General features: G+C 45.6%; 1 protein-coding gene across 1 annotated transcript; it reads right to left on the minus strand.

Moving 5' to 3' along the window:
- Positions 1-7,590: 7,590 nt before the first annotated feature.
- On the minus strand, positions 7,591-20,561 carry LOC122926793. The gene is made up of 5 exons (XM_044278277.1): positions 20,402-20,561; positions 11,693-11,829; positions 10,559-11,393; positions 9,273-9,446; positions 7,591-7,843 (listed from the first exon to the last, which is right to left on the minus strand). The coding sequence occupies exons 1-5, from the start codon at positions 20,455-20,457 to the stop codon at positions 7,678-7,680; spliced, it is 1,368 nt and encodes a 455-aa protein (XP_044134212.1). The 5' UTR covers positions 20,458-20,561; the 3' UTR covers positions 7,591-7,677.
- Positions 20,562-20,602: the final 41 nt, after the last annotated feature.

Raw genomic sequence — 20,602 nt, forward strand, 5'->3', positions numbered from 1 at the left:
AGGAGTGTCAGGACATAGTTTGTGTTGTGATTCTAAGGATGAAATCTGCAATGAGAGATCCTGAATTTTTGCTTCTTTGCTTTTTGACATGTGCCCCTAAAGCGATAAGGTGGCCTCTCATAACAGATTTGTGAGCATCCCATAATACTGAGTCAGAGATGTCAGGCGATTCATTTAGTCGGAAGTATTCCTCCAGTGGACCAGCTGTTTTAGTAGTATGTGGTTCGCTTATCAGAGTTTCATTTAGATGCCATCTAAACTCTGATTTCTGCATTGCAGGAATTACAATGGTAAAAAAAACAGGGGCGTGATCGCATAGAAGTATGCTTCCAATATGCGAGGGGAAACAGTGTTGGAGAGTTTAGCGTGAATTTTAGAAGTCACTTCTTTTCTGCTGGCCATCATGGTGTCGAAAACGGCATCTGATAGACCCCTAGACTTAAATATCACCCTTTTAGGTTCCAGGCTGGCAGATTTAACCTTTCTACTTTGGGATGACAGATAGGACCCTGTGACAATAGATCTTGTTTCCAAGGAAGGATCCATGGGCTCTAAACTGACAAGGTCTTCAGCAAGTGGAACCATGGTTTTTTCGGCCACAGAGAAGCTACCAAAATAACATGGGCCCTGTCTAGCCGGATCTTTTTTAGAACCCTGGGAATTAGCTGAAGAGGGGGAAAGGCATACGCCAGTTAAAAATCCCACTTTTGTGATAGTGCATCCACACCTATATTCCCGTCGAAGGGGTTCAGGGAAAAGAACTGTTTTAATTTAGCATTTTCTGCTGAGGCAAATAGATTTACTTGTGGAGTCCACCATAATTCTGTGATTTGGAGAAAAACCTGTTTCTCCAGGCTCCATTCTGTTGATCTTAAAAAAGTTCTGCTTAAGAAATCCGCCTTCATGTTTAGGGACCCTTTTAGATGTATAGCTGACAGGGATCTTAAGTGAACTTCCGCCCAGGAAAATATTTATTCTGTTAACTGGCTCAGAACTAGGCTTCTTGTTCCACCTTGATGATTTAGGTAAGCAACTACTGTTGTATTGTCTGTTCTTACTTGAACGTCTTTTCCTTTTATTTAATGAGAAAACGCCTTTATTGCTTCCCAGACAGCCGGAAACTCCCTCTGATTTGAAGAGAGAGATCTCTAACTGTCGGACCATTTCCCTTGGAAAGAGAGATGAGAGCAGTGCGCTCTTCATCCCCAAAGGCTTGCATCTGTCATGATAATCAGATGTTCGGGATTCCATGGAACTCCTCTCAACAGATGTTCTGAGTGTTTCCACCACTGCAGGGACTGATTTACTAGTATGGGGATTTGAACTTTCCCTTCTAGTGATTCCTGCCTTTTGTCCCAACACTCTAATATCCACTGTTGTAGAGTCTGAGTGTGGAACTGTGCCCATCTTACATCCGGGATGCTCGAAGTTAAAGAACCCAGTAGCTTCATTGCCTCTCTGATTGTACATACAGATTGATTTTGGAATCTCGTGACTTTTCCGCTTATCCCCATCACCTTCTGGGTTGTAAGAAATGTCTTTTAACGAGTAAAATCTAGAAGGACCCCTAAAAATTTTAAATTCTGCGATGGGCAAGGATTTGATTTTTTCCAGTTTATTAACCAACCTGTCTCATAAAAGGGTTTGACAAGTTATGAATAGATTGTTTTCCAGTGTCTGTTCTTAGTTTCCTACGATTAACAGATCGTCCAAGTAGGGAATAATTAGGATGTTTCGCCTCCTTATATGAGCCACTACCTCCAGCATTACTTTGGTAAACACTCTCGGGGCAGAGGTGATTCCAAAGGGAAGTACTTGTAACTGGAAATTATGTAGTTTTTTCGCCAAGAAACTGCTATGCGGGGACATTTCTGAGATTTCTCACATATCGGAACATGGTATAAGCATCTTTTAGATCTATCGATGCTAAAAAAAAAATCTCCTTCTTTTAACAGATTTATTGTGGATCTTATTGTCTCCATTTTGAATCTGTTGTATTTTATGAACCTGTTCAGGCTCTTTAGGTTTATTATTAGTCAGAATTTTCCATAATTTTTTTTTTTATAGGAAGACTGTTAAATAATAGCCCTTTCTTTGTTGTGAGAAAGGAACCGAGATAATGGCTTTTTGAGCCAATAGATTCTGAATTCCCTCTTCCAATTTTTCTTGTAAGATGGACGATTTTTGAATTGGGGTTACTCTGAAGATGTTTAAGGGAGGAGAAAGACGAAAGGTAATATCGTAACCTTTAGCAATAATATTTAATACCCAGGGATTTACTGTGATCTTTACCCATTCTTTTACGAAAAGCTTCAGTCTTCATCCCACCTGAACCCTGGCGTCATTGTTTGGAAGATTCTGTATTTTTGGGGGTTAACAGAAAGCCTCTGTTTCCACTCTTCTGATTTTTCCCTTTGGACCAATGTGTTTCCCTAGTGTCTTTTTTTTTTGCCTGAAAGGAACCCCCTTTTTTTAATTCTTCGAAAGGAAAATTTTATTTTATTCATATCCCTAGGGAAGGACTTTTTTTGAGTCTGAGGCCTTATCTAAAATAGTTTCAAAATCTTGGCCAAACATTAAGTTTCCATGAAACGGTAAACTACATAGTCTCATCTTGGAACTGATATCACCAGGCCAAGATTTCCACCAAAGAGCTCTTCTAGCCACTACTGCTAGTCCAGAGGCTTTTGCTGCCATCCTGACTGACTCCGCTGTAGAGTCTGACAAGAAGTCTACTCCTTTCAAAAGCAGAGGGAAGGAGTCTTTTAGTGTGCCATAAGACGCTCCTTCCTTCAGATCTTCTAACTGTAATAACCACCTCTTTAAGGATCTGGAAACGGACGTGACAGCAAGATTGGGTTTGAATAGAGCAGCGCTAGCATCCCAGGACTTTTTTTAAAGGGGTTATCCCATCTTAGACAATGGGGGCATATCGCTAGGATATGCCCCCATTGTCCGATAGGTGCGGGTCCCACCGCTGGGACCCGCACCTACAAGGAGAACGGAGCAGAGAAAGTGGAGGAGGGCACACTGCGCTGGCTCGGCTATTTCCGTCGGCCCCATAGAAATGAATGGGAGCGGTGGCCGCGCATGCGCGGTGTGCTCCCATTCACTTCAATGGGAGAGTTGGGAGCTGCGCCTGGTGGTGGACGGATCCGAGGTCCTCCAGCCACAAATCTCCCGGCTCCGTTCTCCTTGTAGGTGCGGGTCCCAGAGTATGGGACCTGCACCTATCAGACAATGGGGGGGCATATCCTAGCGATATGCCCCCATTGCCTAAGATGGGATAACCCCTTTAAGGTCTGAACAGCTTTCTTGTCCATAGGGTTCCCATGTCTTCAAACGGAAGCACATTTGCCCCTTTAACTAGTTTAGATAGAGACACATCAACTTTAGGGCAGGTTGTTAGCAGGGCCTCATCCTCTTCACAAAAAGGAAGGCGACGTCTCATAGTTTTGGGGATAAATAATTTTCTATACAGAGTTTTCCATTCTCTTTTTTATTAATTCCTGCATGTTTTTGTGGACTGGGAAAACTCTCTTTTTCTTTTGTTCCAGTCCACTAAACATTTAGTTCTGGACGGACCTATGGACTTTTTCGTCCAAAAGATCCATAGTTGCCCTGACCATGACGAGCTGGAGACACTCACTTTAGTATCCCTATGTTTTGAGCTAGATGTCCTAGGGACTACTACAGGATTTTTGGCTATGGCAGATCTCATTTCTTCCCTAATTACATCCCTTAGTTCCTCCTTAATAGACGGAACCAGGTCTTTTACCATATTAGTGGTACACTTTTTGCAGAGTTTTTTGTTATATGTATCAGGCAATCTAACTGAACAGAACCCGGCTCAGACTATTTTAACTGTACCACCTCTGATGCCCTTTAAATACTCTTACCTGTAGACCTCAGATCAGTGGGCGGCTTCCGCCATGATCCTGCATGCCAATTGTAGCTCTGCCCCCTCCGCGTGCGTTCCACAGACCGGAAGTACCTCCTGGAACGCACGTGAGCCGTATACGACTTCCGGTGGCATCATCGTGAATGCTGAAAGTATTGGATTGCAATGAGGAGCTTACCAAAGAAGCTGAGGGACTCCCTGAGTGTCTGGTCACACATGGACCTCCACGCCCAACACGCTGAGCGGGAGGTAGGGAGCAGGGATTTTGAAGGGCTCCTCAGCACCTCAATACCCAACTAGGGCATGGCTGCTGCCCGCTTCCCTCCTGTATAAGGCATTCCTTTTCTTATCAACGCCTCTGCCTGCCTTAGAACAGAAACGGGCTCATAGCAATGCCATGAGGATGATCTATCTCCCACCTGGAGGGACAGGAAGACACTGAGGAAGAGCCAAAGTAGAGTCAAATTTATACTTCCTGTCCTTACCTGGCGGGGGCGGGTCATCTCTCATGGTATGCCGTCATGGAGGATGACAGGGAAAAAAACTTCATGGCTTTCAATGGTGCATGTAATAAAAAAAATGAAAATGTGCCTGGTCAGGAAGGGGGTAAATGACCTGGTCTTGAACTGGTGAATATTGTTGACCACAACTGTATAAAATATAGGGGTTTTCTGGGACTTCTATATTAATGGGTCTTTCCTTAGGCCTTTATTGCCCGGCCGTGGCAATATTGCGGCCCGCAAATAGCTTGAATGGGTCCGCAATCCGGAGCTGCGGTGCGAACGGAGGCACGAAACCCCACGGGAGCACTACGGAGTGTTTCCGTGGTGTTTCTGTCCTTGCCTCCGCATTGCAAAAAAATAGAACATATTCTATTTTTTTGCTGTGCAGACGGATCACGGGCCCCATTCAAGTTGAATGGGTCTCGATCTGTATGGAGGTTACCCATGCATTGGGGACGCAAATTGCAGTCCCCAATGCACGGAACGGTCGCACAACGGACGTGTGCAGGAGGCCTTAGGATCAGTAAAGTTTTGATTGGTGAGATCACCTCAATTAATATGACGAGAGGGTTACTTGTGCACCAGTAAGCCATGGTCACTTCATTGCTTACATAAGCACAGCACTGTTCAGTCTAAGGCTGCAGATGTAGTACCAGGTACAACCCTTTGTATTGATGAACTCTGGTGCCAGTGTAAACAATGAATGGGCCATGGCACTTGCATGAGGCAAGGACTGGCTCCAGGTATGGCTTTTTCATTAGAGCCCAAGCCTCAGGATACACTTCTGCTTCAGCGATCTTCCCCTAACTCTTTGACAAGTAACACACATTACTGGACGGGGGTCTTTGTTCAACGTTAATTTATTGTTAAGTACATTGATAGAATAAGGGTTACAATGATACAGACACCGCACCAACATCAAGCCTGACATAAAGGGACCGAAGTGTCTTCCATACATCTTCCAGGAGTCAGAGATAGATAGGATGGGATCAGATATTACTGTAAACGGTTTCTGTTTTATCAGAATCATACTGTTAGGGCTGATTAACACGACCGCGCTCGGTCCAGGGAACACAGTCCGTGTGTCGGCCCCATCTCCCCTGACCTGAACTGACTGCATCATACTGATTTATGATCAGTTCCTATCTGATTGCAGGTCCTATGTACTAAACTGACATGTTGATGTAAGTACAGTACAATAGAGCTGCAATCAGATAGGAACTGATCATAAATCACTATGATGCAGCCAGTTCAGGTCAGGGGAGCCGCAGTCGGACTGGGAGATGAGACTGACACATATCCTGTGCTTCCTGGACCAAGTCTGGCTGTCTGAATCAGCCCTTAAAGGGGTTGTCTCGGCTTTTATCCTCAGGATAGGTCATCAATATCAGAGCGGTGGGGGTTCCGGGTGTCTGTATTAGATGGTCTTTGCCACAGACAGCAGTAGTGAACAGGAAGGGAGACGGCACGTGCGCACCGTCTTCTCATACAGCTGATAGGTGAGGGGCGGGTGTCGGACCCCTGCCGATCTGATATTGATGACCTATCCTGAGGATATAACAAAAGCGGACAACACCTTTAGGTCTAACACTTCTGTCTTGAGATGTTACTCCACTCTCTACACTGCCCCTTTATTGGAGCAGGATGCAGGGCATTTTTATGCATTTTTAAAAAGTCACTGTTCATAAATCTGGACAGGCTAACCACAAATACTTTCTCAACCACTTTTCAAAACTGACATGAGTGGCGTAAAAATGCAAAAAACGTAAAAAGTCAAATTCTGAAACTTTCTGAAGGCAGAATTCTGGAGTGCAGAACTACACACACCACACACAAGATTGGATATCATCCCTCCAGTTCCTTTTGGTAATCAAATAGTATCACATGAGGGGGGGGGGGGGGGGGTAGTACAGAGATTGCAATTCCTTTATAGTAATGGATAGCAACACAACTGCTGAGGTGAGACAGTAAAGGGGCTTTCTCAGCACAGACATTGGGGCCATACCCGCAAGTATATGCCATCAATGTCTGACTGGCAGCGACCTGACTGCTGTAACCCGCACTGATCACTAAAATAAAGTAGTAGTGCCACTTTGTCTCTTAGTAGCTCTGCCCACAAGGCTGTCACAAGGCCCATTATTGTCAATGGCCTCCTATATGGAAAAAGCAGAGCAAAGTGGCACACGCTTTCCAAGGTGGCACTGCTACTTTTTTCTTGTGATTAGCGGGGGGTTAATGCAGTCAGATCCCCACCAATCGGACACTGCTGTCACATCCCAATGCATGGTCACTAGTATTCCTCTAGAGCATGGATGCCCAACCTACGGCCCTCCAGCTGTTACAAAACTACAACTCCCAGCATGCCCGGTCATCCTACAGCAGGGTGTGATGGGAGTTGTAGTTTTGCAACAGCTGGAGGGCCGCAGGTTGAGAATCCCTGCTCTAGAGGTTACATCAGGCGTGGGTTGAAATAAAAAAAAACTAGTTGGTGTACAAGTGCTAAACCATACTACGAAACTGTAACAAACCCGCAGCACTGGTTACAAACACACGCCCTGAGTTATAGTAAGGCAGAGTTCACACTTCAGTTAGGGTGGGTTCACACTAGCGTTAGGGATTCCGTTATGGCTTTCCGTTATAACATGGGAATAACGGAAAATAACGGAATGCCCAGACAGAATGCAAAACAGAAGCCTTTAAAAGACATTCCGTTTGCTTTCCGTCCTAATAGAAGTCTATGGGAAAGCATAACGGATCCGTCTGGGACCCATTGACTTCTATTAGGACGGAAAGCGAACAGAATGCCTTTTAAAAGATTCAGTTTTGCATTCCGTCATATTACAAGTCTATGGGCAGAAGAACGGATCCGTCCTTCCGTTTTATGGATTCCTTTGCTTTCCGTTATAAACATATTATAATGGAAAGCCATAACGGAATCCCTAACGCAAGAGTGAACCCACCCTAATTTGGTCAGTGATTTCCATCAGTTATTGTGAGCCAAAACCAGTAGTGAAGCCTACTCAGAGATAACATATAAGGGAAAGATCTGCACCCGATCTATGTTTTTGACCCGCACCTGGTTTTGGTTCACAATCACTGATGGAAATAACTGACCAAATAACTAAAGTGTGAACTCGGCCTATCATGTACACCCAACTTTCCCTGAACGCAGTTTTTCTGAATCTATTTAACACACCTACAGTATATATTTGCACACTGCCTCATTACCAAAGGTATGGGAAACGCATCACATTCCGCAAGCAGAGGGGCGATTTATACCGGCTCCAAGTGTGAAATCTTAAAGTGCTCCTGAAAATCCTTGGATGAAGCAGAGAGATCCTGACGGTAATTGAAGATTGATTGGTAATCCTTACTGGTCTTCAGAAGCTCATTATTCTTCCGAGCTTCATAATGGAACTGCGCGTTCTTCATCTCATACCTGGAGGTAAAATGCAGAATGTGAACTTGACCGAGAACTAATAAACTTACTTCTCCATAATGTCAGTCTAGCGGTCATGGACAACGTTCCTTTCTATTAGGGCATCTGGATATAACTAGTGAGGTGTGGAGGTGGCAGTCTCATCTGGATAACTATTAGTGCATAAGGCCATCATAGAGGGGGGGGTCTCTGGCAGATCCATGTATTTATCTGCTCTGTCACTCATTGTAATAGCTGACAGGTAATGTTACGGTGACCGTATGACCAGAGGTGTCTGCTCCTGTCAACAGAAGCAGATTGCCAGGGATTAAACAAGCAGGAGCCGCAATGATCAGATGACTCCCTGGGTGACTTCAACTTGAAAAGTTACGCCATTGGCATGTGTAAAGGTAAATTAATATATAAAATTATGCCCAGAAGGCATGAGGACCCCTCCGTCTCCAAAATTACTGAGAGGGACCACAGTTGAGCTTCATATGTGCTCAACCTTGTTCCAACAGACCAAGCAGAATTTTTATGCATAGTTACTTCTAAAAGTTGGATAACTTTTGCCAGTGGTTCTCATTTGGATGGTCAAAAACAGACAAGATTATTCTCCGAGGCCAAGTGTCCTGGTCACCTAAGGCTCTGTTCACATTTTTTTCAAACCCTACATTTGCTCTACATACTAGTATACGTCAAATGTCTCCATAGGGTTCCAGTCACCTGATCTCAAAACTATTGAAGAAGATGGGTCGGCACTGTGGTTTGCACGTGTCCAGGGAAGGCGTCCCACTCGAAAAAAGCTTAGGCTTGAACCGAAAGTAGTCACTGATAATGCTATGATGCTTTGAATGAAAGTATCTTCAAGAGAAAGTGAGTGCTGGTCCTTCTTCGCTATATGCTGATCTCATAACGGTGACTATTTGGTCTTGGTCAGGCTGCTATAAGTCAGTATATCTTTATTTCTTACTGTATGGAAAAACGTAGTCGACTATACCACATGGTATACAGGAGTTAATAGGGGATGTCTATTCAGTAGCCTACAGAACGTCAGAGCCTTTTATCAGAGGTATACATCAGCAATGCTCCCAAAGTATACATCTGATAAAAGGCTCAGGTCCTACATGAACGGACCTTAAGATGGGTAATGCTGGTTCGTGCAACAAGAAGGATGTTCCCGGTTCTGAATCCTTCCAACAAGAAAAATAGGTTAAGTACGTATGACTGAATCAGGGGAGGTCACTAACGGAAAAAGTACTGAAGAAGTCACAGCACGCTGTGCACAGCAATAAGCCTTTCTTCACATTTCAAGTTTGAAAAAGACCCAGCAGGGTGGAAACTATTTTATTCCTACCTCTAAACTGATGAAAAACACAAAAGGGCAGGTTGTTGATTGCTTCTATAAGTGACAGTGAGACCACGAGAGATCAGAAATACAGATTCTCACCACTTTGGCTTTGGTCCTCGGGTCCTTTCCAGCTCCTGCTGCCTTTTAATCTCCAGTAACAATTCCTCCTCTACGCGGAGCCGCTCCAGTCGTAACCGAGTGAGCTCCTGCTGATACGGAGAAGCTTCCACGACAGAAATCCCCACATCGGCCCCTGCCAGTGTTTTCAAGAATCTAACACAACAAAGTCAATGTTCATTAAATCATCAACACGTATAGCATATCAGGGTTAAAGAGTACATCATATGGTCAAGTCATGTAAAGCTGGGACTACTCCATATCAGTCATCTGCAGTCCCAATAGCAGCACCGGTCTTACATCCCAGGCCAATTGTGTCTGGCTATTGGCATATAAACATATGTACATCAGAGAAGTATAGATAGTACTGTGTCTAGTATGTCTCCTAAAAGACTCCTGCCCGCCCGCTGCGAGTCACTGCAATTGCATTTTCCCACAAATGTTATAGGCTCAAACAGGATGTGTTACAGTTGTACAGTGTTATAAACAATTTTCACCTACCCATGTTCTCTCAAGCTCAGTTCAGACGGTATGGAGATTGCAGAGGGCTGTACTCCGCTATCTCCATTAGTCTCATAGACTTTGAATAGAATAGCATTGTGCACACTCGACTGCCACTCCGTTCAAATGGGTAAGCTTCTGAAAATTGGTGGGGAATCAGTGGTCTGACCCACACCGACCTCGCAGTTATTAACTATCCCATAAATAGGTGAAAATTGCTTATCACTATTCATAACTTGTGAAAACACAATGCTCAAGTAAAATCTTACCTCATTCAGCCTTAAAGAAGCACTCCCACAAAAAATGTTATTCTCTGACCTGTCAGAAAGGTACATGACGCAAACTGTAGTGAAGGTAATCTTCTTACCAGTAACTGTATTTGTGAGTTATAACCTCGCTTCAAACCCTCAGCTGTGTCATGTGACCAACACTGACTTTCCAAATAACACAGCATCTTTTGTGTGGACAGGAAGCCAGTTTCTCTATGTATTCCTATCAGATATGAAAGAACAGAGAAGTAACTGACTTCTTGTCCTGTGTCAGTTGGAGATCAGAGTGCTGGTCACATGACACAGCTGAAGATCAGAAGATAGGTTAAAACTCACAAAATATAGTCACTGGCAAGAAGATTACCGTCACAATCATTTATATCATGTACCTTTCTAACAGGTCAGAGAATAAAAAGTTTTGTGGGAGTGCTTCTGTAACTACATGAAATGTCAAAGAGGTCTAGCATACCAGAAAAAAAAAGCAAGGCAAGTCTATACCTATTACTGATCTCTTCTGCAGTAGGTGCCGATATTGCAGATGATGGGATGCTGTACGGAGACCACGAATAGCTCAGATTGCTTCTCATCTTCCTCGGAGGAGTGAAGGACCTTGTGACCAAAGTTCCTGGTCTGTAGAACCGTGAGCGCGACTGCCTATTGGAAGATGATGTCTTCCCACTGGATTTCATTCTTGGTGGAGGTTGAGCACAGGCATTAGTTTTGGCAGAGTTTGGCCTCCAGATGGGCTTTGGCGATTGAGAACTTGATCTTAGCCATCTGGTTTTCTTTGAGTCAGGGGAAAATGAATGAGAACGGTCTGGGGACTGAGATCTTCCTCTTGCTGTAGAAACTCTAGTTCTTTCTGGAGAACCAGAACGTACAGCGATCTTGGGGGGTAATAAAGACTTGACTCCAACAATATGAGGAGCACCAAGCTTCACAGGGATGGATTCTCTGTAAGCAATGTCTGAAGGGGTCAAAGATGAGGATGTGGAATTCAACTCTGAAAATGGACCAATGACAGCTGGGCGGCTTATGGATAAATTTGAAAATGTTGGTAGCCCAGAACTCTGTACTGTAGAAAACATCTCATGTGGCTTGTTGAGATGATTTGACTTTAAAAACCAGTCTGATGCTAGAGTAGGATCACTGGTACCTTTATGCAAGGAGTCATCCATTTTATTTGGCCACTCATGGATACTGGAGTTTGATCTCTTGCTTTCAAAATTCAGACTAGAAGCCAAACTATCCACCTGTACCTGAAGTTTCCTCAAATTCTCCTCCAAGTCATCGATGGTGAGATTCTCTTTGGTATATGAAGACAGTGTGTTACCTGGTTTTAATGCAGGATGTCTGGTTAGAAACATTACATTTTACATTTCCAATTTAACAGAACAGCCTTTAAGTTCAACCTTTATTTGCTGGCCTTCAAGATAACCCACACTCCATGCCCCAACTCCTCATTGGAGGGTGGAAGGACAAAGCAAATGAATTACCACTTAAAATAGTCATACTATCTATTCTACAGCCTTAATATATATACCTTGTATATCTATACATAGTACACCACATAAAAATGAAACACCCTAAAAATAGTCACTTCTACTAAAATAGACAATAGGTTAGGCTTACCATTGAATTCATCGGGAAATGTGCGTCCTTCACCTCGGCTCCCATGTAATCTACGATTGTTAGCAGACTCTTGAAAGCTAAGATTATGGCTGCTTGTCGTCTTCTGTGTATTGCTTAGGAATTCATATGGCTTCTCTCTGAAAAATGAAGGTTATAAGACTTGAGTGGTGTGTAGTAGACGATAACTGACTACTTGGCAAGTGGACAAGGAGAAAAGTATATGTCCCTTCCATACGGTATCGTCACCCCTGTTTATCTAACGTGTAAAGATTAGCACCAAGAGGTTATTGTAGACTTTAGGAAATATGCCCCCAGTCTTGAAGTGATCCTCCATGATCCCACTAAGGGTACCTGCACACTTGCGGACTACACACAGGTTTTCTGCATGGATTATCGTATGGAAAACCCGCAGCGTTAATACAGTACCAGTATTATTTTAAGCTAGACTCCTCATACTTAGGAAATGGGTAAAAGAAGACCCCCCCGGCTCAGCGGCTCAGTGGAGAAAAGCAATCGATAATTTGATCAAGGAAGAGCGGGTGATGGAGGGCCATAGTAAAAGAAATCACAAAATCATGATGAATTATGGAAAAATTGGTCATTATAGGGCTGGGCACGTGTTAGTGAATTTTTTTTTTTTTTTTTGTCCCCCCTCTCTCTTCCTCTAGGGTGGTGGGTGGGTATTCATTAAAGGGGAGTGATAAGGGATAAAAAAAAATCTGCATTCAGCCCCTTATTACAGCAGACCATTGGTTCACAACTTTTCTAGTGTTGTGGAACGGCAGGAAAAAATGATGTAGGGGAACCACTAACTTCAGACCACGTTCAACTCTTATAGGGGTTGTCCGGGTTCAGAGCTGAACCCGGACATCCCTCCATTTTCACCCCGGCAGCCCCCCTGACATGGAGCTGACAGGAACCCCGGTGACGTCACCGGCACTGATGGGCAGGATTTAGCTCTGCCTTAGCCAGTCAAAACGGCTAGGGCAGAGCTAAAGCCCGCCCCTCAGAGCCGGTGAGGTCACCGAACACACTGCCGGGCGGAAGTTACCGCCCGGCAGTGTGTTATTCCCGTGCCCTGCGCGATTTAGCGCAGGGCACGGGAGTGCATCGGAGTATGAGATGCTCCGATGCTAGCCTCAGGGGGGCTGTCTGGGTGAAAAAAAGGGTATGTCCGGGTTCAGCTCTGAACCCGGACAACCCCTTTAAGCCATGGATTTGATGCAAATCCACAGCTACATCTGCATGTGTTTCATGTAGATTTTGTTGCAGATCTTGCCACGGATTTCACCATTTGCACTGGACTGAGCATGATGCGGATTAGAACATTTTGAAAACCCAATCCCCTTGTACTGTGCTGTATCCACACCGCAACTTTCCAACAAATCCGCCTCATTTGGACATAGACTAAATATGGTTTATATTCTGGAATTGACTGCTTTTCATCACTTTTCTGTGACCCCTCCTTAATAATAGACTCGACTGCCCACAGACCACTCTCAGACTCATATCCTGCCACCCTCTCAAGTCACATACAATGGCGCTCAGGAAAACCCAAGCGGCTCTGGACAGCTCTGCCACCACAGAGGAAGAGAAGGTGCCGTCCTGTATCCTGATTCCTGCTGTTTCTGGAAGCGTTAAAGGGAACCTGTCACCTCAAAAATGCATCTACCCCCGCCAGCAGTACCTCACAGTAGCCCGTAGCCTGTTTCATCCTGATGTCCGATGCTGCGCAGTTTTATTCTCCATCAGCGCTATAGTGCCGGATAGCTTGGGGCAGCGGCCTCTTTGCTTCAAGTCAAGGTAACCACGTCCCCTAACCGTCCCCTCTTGCCTGAGAGTGACAGCCTGCAGTGCGGCCGAGATTCCCCAAGTCTCGCGCATGCGCATTGCGCCGCTGAAATCCGGCTAAAAGCGGCAGCAGAAGATGGGATAGCGCATTACTTGGGGAGACTTGGGGAATTTCGCCGTGCCGCCGGACCGCTGCTCTGTCCCCATTGAGTATAATGGGGACGGGCGGAGCTCTGGCGCAGCGAAAGGCCGCCGGACTAAAAGTACTGCATGTCTGACTTTTTAGTCCGTCGGCCTCTCACCGCGAACTGCCGTGCTGTGCACGAGCTCCGCCCCCGTCCCCATTATAGTCAAATAGCGGCAGGATGGATCCGACAGGGTGAACAGCCTGTCAGATCCGTCCTGCCGCTAGTGTGAAAGTAGCCTAAATTATATAAAAACATTATAAAACATTATATAAAACATTATATAAAACAATTAAAATATTATAATAAGATAATATATAATATAACTGGGCCATCAATCTCTTCACTACAAAGACCATTTAGGATCCTTACCGTAAACCCTCACTCTCTTATTTCACCAAGTATACTGACATTAACCCCTTTCCTACCCCAGACCACAAGGGACTCTGACATAACCTCTTCACTGTCCTAGACCTCCAGAAATGTTAGCATTAACCCTTTCACTGCCCTAGATAGCCAGGTATACTCACATAAAGGCCAGACATACATGAGCGAGTTCAATGTGAGGAACCTGCAGCGTGTGGTCCCGCTCTGACCTCTGTTTGTCTGACAGGATCGCACAGAATTAGGGCTCATGCACACAAACGTATTTTCTTTCCGCTTCCGTTCACGCAGATGTGAACCTAGCCTCTGAGAAGCGGAATATAATCGTACTGAATCAGTCTGGACTATTGCTTTTTATACGATGTATGCCTTTAATAGCTTAGCCCTGCAGGCTGGATACGTCTAATACAATATAATGATCATGTGTCAGGTTTGGGATCCTCAATAATCGCACAATCTCCTTTATTACTGAGGATGTGTGGGACGGCTGAAGCGGTTTCCATGACAGCGAGCGGTCCTACAGCGAACCCCCCCCCCCCCCCATCATTCACAGAATGCATTGTTACTGACGTTATGGAAGCAGCTACGGGAAACCGGAGGCAAAGAGAGAAGCTGGAGGCGCTCAGCAATGGCATCATACAAGGAGGACGAGCCGCAAAAATACATCTGGCGCTCAAGAAATTATGTTTACATTTGAACATTTTTGGAAAAAAGTGAAGGGAGATAGATGTATATGTTCAGTTTTAAAGGAAATGTCCACTTTACACAGATGATAGATAGATAGATAGATAGATAGATAGATAGATAGATAGATAGATATGAGATATATAGATAGATAGATATGAGATATATAGATAATAATTGAATATAGATCGATAGATAGATAATCTATATGATGCTTAGATATATAGATATCGTAGTTCTAAGATGATCGATATGAGATCGCTCCGATAGCTCTATAGAATCGCTGATCGATAGCTAGATGCGCTAGCTCTGAGATGCTATGCTCGCATCTAGATCTCGCTCGATCGGCTCTCGCTGCGCTCGATCGCTCGCTACTAGATCGTCGCTCGCTATGCGCTCGTCGCCTCTGCGCTCGCTCGCTGCTCTGCACATCGCTCTCGCTCGATCGCTATCGTGCTTCTCGCTCGCCTCTGCGCTCGCTCGCTCGCTCGCTCGCTCGCTCTCGCTCGCTCTCGCTCGCTCGCTTTCGCTCGCTCGCTCCTCTCGCTCGCTCGCTATCTGCTCGCTGGCTCTCGCTCCTCGCTCGCTCGCTATGCGCTCGCTCGCTCGCTCGCTCTCTCTGCGCTCGCTCGCTGCAGCTCGCTCGCTCGCTCGCTCGCTCGCTCTGCGCTCGCTCGCTCGCTCGCTCGCTCGCTCTGCGCTCGCTCGCTCGCTCGCGCTCGCTCGCTCTCTCTTCTCGCTCTGCGCTCGCTCGCTCTCTGCGCTCGCTCGCTCGCTCTGCGCTCGCTCGGCGCTCGCTCGCTCGCTCGCTCCGCTCGCTCGTCGCTCGCTCTCGCTCGCTCGCTCGCTCTGCGCTCGCTCGCTCTCGCTCGCCTCGCTCGCGCTCGCTCCGCTCGCTCTGCGCTCGCTCGCTGCTCGCTCTCTCTCGCTCGGCGCTCGCTCGCTCGCTCTGCGCTCGCTCGGCGCTCGCTCGCTCGCTCGCTCGCTCGCTCGCTCGCTCTGCGCTCGCTCGCTCTGCGCTCGCTCGCTCGCTCTGCGCTCGCTCGCTCGCTCGCTCTGCGCTCGCTCGGCCTCGCTCGCTCGCTCTGCGCTCTCTCGCTCGCTCCTCTGCGCTCGCTCGCTCGCTCTGCGCTCTCTCGCTCGCTCGCTCGCTCGCTCGCTCGCTCTCTCGCTCTGCGCTCGCTCGCTCGCTCTGCGCTCGCTCGCTCGCTCGCTCGCTCTCTCTGCGCTCGCTCGCTCGCTCGCTCTGCGTCGCTCGCTCGCTCTGCGCTCGCTCTGCGCTCGCTCGCTCGCTCTGCGCTCGCTCGCTCGCTCTGCGCTCGCTCGTCGCTCGCTCGCTCGCTCGCTCTGCGCTCGCTCGGCCTCGCTCGCTCGCTCGCTCGCTCTGCGCGCTCGCTCTGCGCTCGCTCGCTCTGCGCTCGCTCGCTCGCTCTGCCTCGCTCGCTCGCTCGCTCGCTGCGCTCGCTCGGCGCTCGCTCGCTCGCTCTGCGCTCGCTCGGCGCTCGCTCGCTCGCTCGCTCGCGCTCGCTCGCTCTGCGCTCGCTCGCTCGCTCTGCGCTCGCTCCTCGCTCTGCGCTCGCTCGGCGCTCGCTCGCTCGCTCTGCGCTCTCTCGCTCGCTCGCTCTGCGTCGCTCGCTCGCTCTGCGCTCGCTCGCTCGCTAGATTGAGATAGATAGGAGATAGATAGATAGATAGATAGATAGATAGATAGAATGAGCTAGATAGATATGAGATAGATAGATAGATATGAGATAGATAGGAGATAGATAGATAGATAGATATGAGATAGATAGATAGATAGATAGATAGATAGATATGAGATAGATAGATATGAGATAGATAGATAGATATGAGATAGATAGATAGATAGATATGAGATAGATAGATATGAGATAGATAGATAGATATGAGATAGATAGATAGATAGATATGAGATAGAAGATAGATAGATAGATAGATAGATAGATAGATAGATAGATAGATAGATAGATAGATATGAGATAGATAGATAGATATGAGATAGATAGATAGATAGATAGATATGAGATAGATAGATAGATATGAGATAGATCGATCTGGAAAAATATAATCGATACAGTCGTGCTTGAAAGTTTGTGAACCTTTCAGAATGTTCTGTATTTCTGCATACATTTGACCTAAAGCTGCATCCGATTTTCACACAAGTCCTAAAAGTAGATAAAGATAACCGAATTAAACAAATGGGTCAAGATATTAGAATTGGTCATTTATTAATTGAGTATGTGAACCTTTGCTTTCAGTATCTGGTGTTGACCCCCTTCTGCAGCTACAGGTGAAACTCGAAAAATTTAAATATCGTCCAAAAGTCCATTTATCTCAGTAATGCAAATAAAAGGAATTGCATTAATGCAGCTTAAAGGGCTTCTGTCACCCCACTAAACTCATATTTATTTTTTTTTTGGGGGGGGGGGGGGGGCGGGGGGTACTTATAATCCCTATCCTGCAATATATCTATACATTATGTTATTAATCATTTTCATTCTATAGATATGTAAAAAAAAACTACTTTTATAATATGCTAATTACCTGTCTACCAGCAAGTAGGGCGTCAGCCGCAAAAAAAAAACGCCCCCTCCTCCTGTTGATTGACAGGGCCAGCCGCGATCTCCTCCTCCCGGCTGGCCCTGTCAGCATTTCAAAAATCGCGCGCCTGTCTTGATTCGGCGCAGGCACCCGAAGAGAAGGTGGCTCGCCCCCTCAGCACTCCCTCAGTGCGCCTGCGCCGATGACGTCTTGTCTTTCGGTGACCTCATTGGCGCAGGTGCACTGAGGGATTGCTGAGGGGGCGAGCCTCCTTATCTCAGAGCACCTGCGCCGAATCAACACAGGCGCGCGATTTTTGAAATGCTGACAGGGCCAGCCGGAGGAGGAGATCGCAGCTGGCCCTGTCAATCAACAGGACGAGGGGGCGTTTTTTTGCGGCTGCTACCAGCAAGTAGACGCCCTACTTGCTGGTAGACAGGTAATAGCATATTATAAAAGTACGTTTTTTTACATATCTACAGAACGAAAATGATTAATAACATAATGTATAGATATATCGCAGGATAGGGATTATAAGTACCCAAAAAAAAAAAAAAAAAAAAAAAAATGAGTTTAGTGGGGTGACAGAAGCCCTTTAAAATTAGAATTTTGTGAAAAGGTTCAATATTCTAGTCTCAAAGTGTCACCCTCTAGTCGGCTAATTAATCCATACCCCCAGAGCAAAGGGGACCTCAAAATTGTGACTTTGGGGTCTCATAAGCTGTAAGCCATAATCATCCAAATTATAACAAATAAAGGCTTGAAATATCCCGCTTTCCATGTGATGAGTCTCATATGTTAGTTTTACCTTTTAAGTTGCATTACTGAAATAAATTAACTTTGGACAATATTCTAATTTTTTGAGTTTCACCTATATAACTGCAACTAAGCGTTTCCAGTAATTGTAGATTAGTCCTGCACATCGGCTTGGAAGAATTTTAGCCCATTCCTCCATACAAACAGCTTCAGCTCTGCTTGGTTGGGTTTCCTCCCATGAACGGCTCACTTTTGGTCCTTCCACAATATTTTTATTGGTTTAAGGTCCAGACTTTGACTTTGTCATTCCAAGACTTTATCTTTATTCTGCTTTAACCATTGTTTGGTAGAACGACTTGTGTGCTTAGGGTTGTTGTCTTGCTGCATGACCCACATTTTCTTGAGATTCTGCTCACGGACAGATGTCCTGACATTTTCCTTTAGAATTTGCTGGTATAATTCAGAATTCATTTTTCCATCAATGATGGCAAGCTGTCCTCACCCAGAGGCAGCAAAACAGGCCCAAACCATGATACTACTACTATGTTTCACAGATGGGATGAGGTTCTTATGCTGGAATAATTATTTTTATTTAAACCAAACAGTTGTATTTTAGTCTCATCCGTCCACAAGACATTGTTCTAATAGCCTTCATACTTTTCCTTTAGCAAACTGCAGATGGGCAGCAATGTTCTTTTTAGAGAGAAGCTGCTTTCTCCTAGCAATCCTGCCATGCACTCCATTGTTGTTCAGTGTCCTCCTGATGGTGAACTCATAAATTAGCTAATGTGAGATAGGCCTTTAGTTGCTTAGAGGCTACCTTGGGTTCCTTTGTTACCTTCAAGACTATTACACACCTTGCTCTCTGTGTGGTCTTTGTTAGTCGACCACTCATGGGAAGAATAATGTTCTAAAAATTCAATGGTCTTAAATTTCCTCCATTTGGACTCAAACTGTCTGACTGTGGATTGGTGGAGTCCAAACTCTGTAGAGATGGTTTTGTAACCTTTTCCAGCCTGATGAGCATCAACAACTCTTCTTCTGAGGTCCTCAGAAAACTCCTTTGTTCACACCATGATACAACTCTACAAACATGTGAAAATCTGACTTTGATAAAACAAGTCGCCCACTCACACCTGAATTTTTATCCCATTGATTAAAATCACCTGACTATAATTTAACCTTCAAATAATCTGCTGATCCTAAAGGGTCACATACTTTTGCCCCCTCGCAGACATGTGATACTGGACCATTTTCCTCAAAAAATAACCAGACCAAATCTAATATTTTTAACTCATTTGGTAGATTTGATTAACTTTATCTAAAATCTGATGTAGTTTTACGTCACATATATGAAGGAATACAGAAAATTCTGAAGGGTTCACAAACTTTCAAGCACCACGACAGATAGATCGATAGATTTCCTATTCTTAATAGTAGCTGATAGCAGGGTGCTCCCACCATCAAGAACGCCATGATCTCAGGAGGACCCACATTATGAACAAACCAGATAACCCCTTGAAGTTACTTCACTGAAGGCCTTGGTCATGTCATGGCCACAGCTCAGCTTCTTGATGGACCCACGCACTTCGGACTCTTCCGCGCTCACTTATTACAGCTTTGTACAAACTGTGGAGTTGGAAAACCCTGTAGCCTATTCATTTTAGAGATTGGTGGGTTCACAGCACATGGACCCCCTACAATTACAACTTATGGTATAACGTCAAAACATCGATATTTATTGCCACCTTCAGTGTCCACATGAGATGACCTACATGTCATCCCCAATTCCTCCATTGAATTGTTTACATTTTAAAGGGGTTGTCCAGAACTTCAAGACAAACCCAAGGAATCTTGTCCCCTGTGGACGGTAGAACTTGTATTACCTGTAGGTGAGGTTTTGTCAAACGGCGTTAGATCCACTGAACAAAGTGAACAAGTCACATGACTGGGCGCGGAGACGTCACTATGGACGATACCTCACTGCCACCTGCCTTTAATTACCAGGAGACTCCCCAAGTCCTAGACAGGAGTGATGATGTATGCATGACCACCACTCATGATATAATGGGTGGTCACCGAGGTCGGTCATCCAGTCACACCTAGTTTAGCTTGGAAAAACCTATTTTTCACTCTTTGCAAATTGTAAGACATTTGCAAACCGCAACTCAAGACACCTGGCCCCAGCAAGTGTATGACCCCAGCCCTGGGCAGCCTGCTGGGCATGCTGAGACGTGTAGTTCTACTGATACCCCCTCCTCCCAACATTAGACCTATCAATAATCATCAATGGTGTAACTAGGGAGTCTCTATAAGTATAATGGCCCCCGCATCTTCATCCACCTACCTGAGCACTGCTTTCCTCCCGTGCAGGACGAACGCTCCCTCCGCTCCCTGAGCCATGGTGGCTTCTCTGCTTCTATCCTCCGTTACTAAGGGAGGAGTCAAACAAGACGTTGCTAAGCGAAAGCCTCCTCTCCTCTCAACAAAAGTTCGCTTTTCCCACAGGCCTGCTACTTTTGTCCCGCCGCGCTTTCCGTCCACAGGA

This window comes from Bufo gargarizans, chromosome 2 (assembly GCF_014858855.1).
Source record: "Bufo gargarizans isolate SCDJY-AF-19 chromosome 2, ASM1485885v1, whole genome shotgun sequence".
Lineage (NCBI taxonomy): Eukaryota > Metazoa > Chordata > Amphibia > Anura > Bufonidae > Bufo > Bufo gargarizans.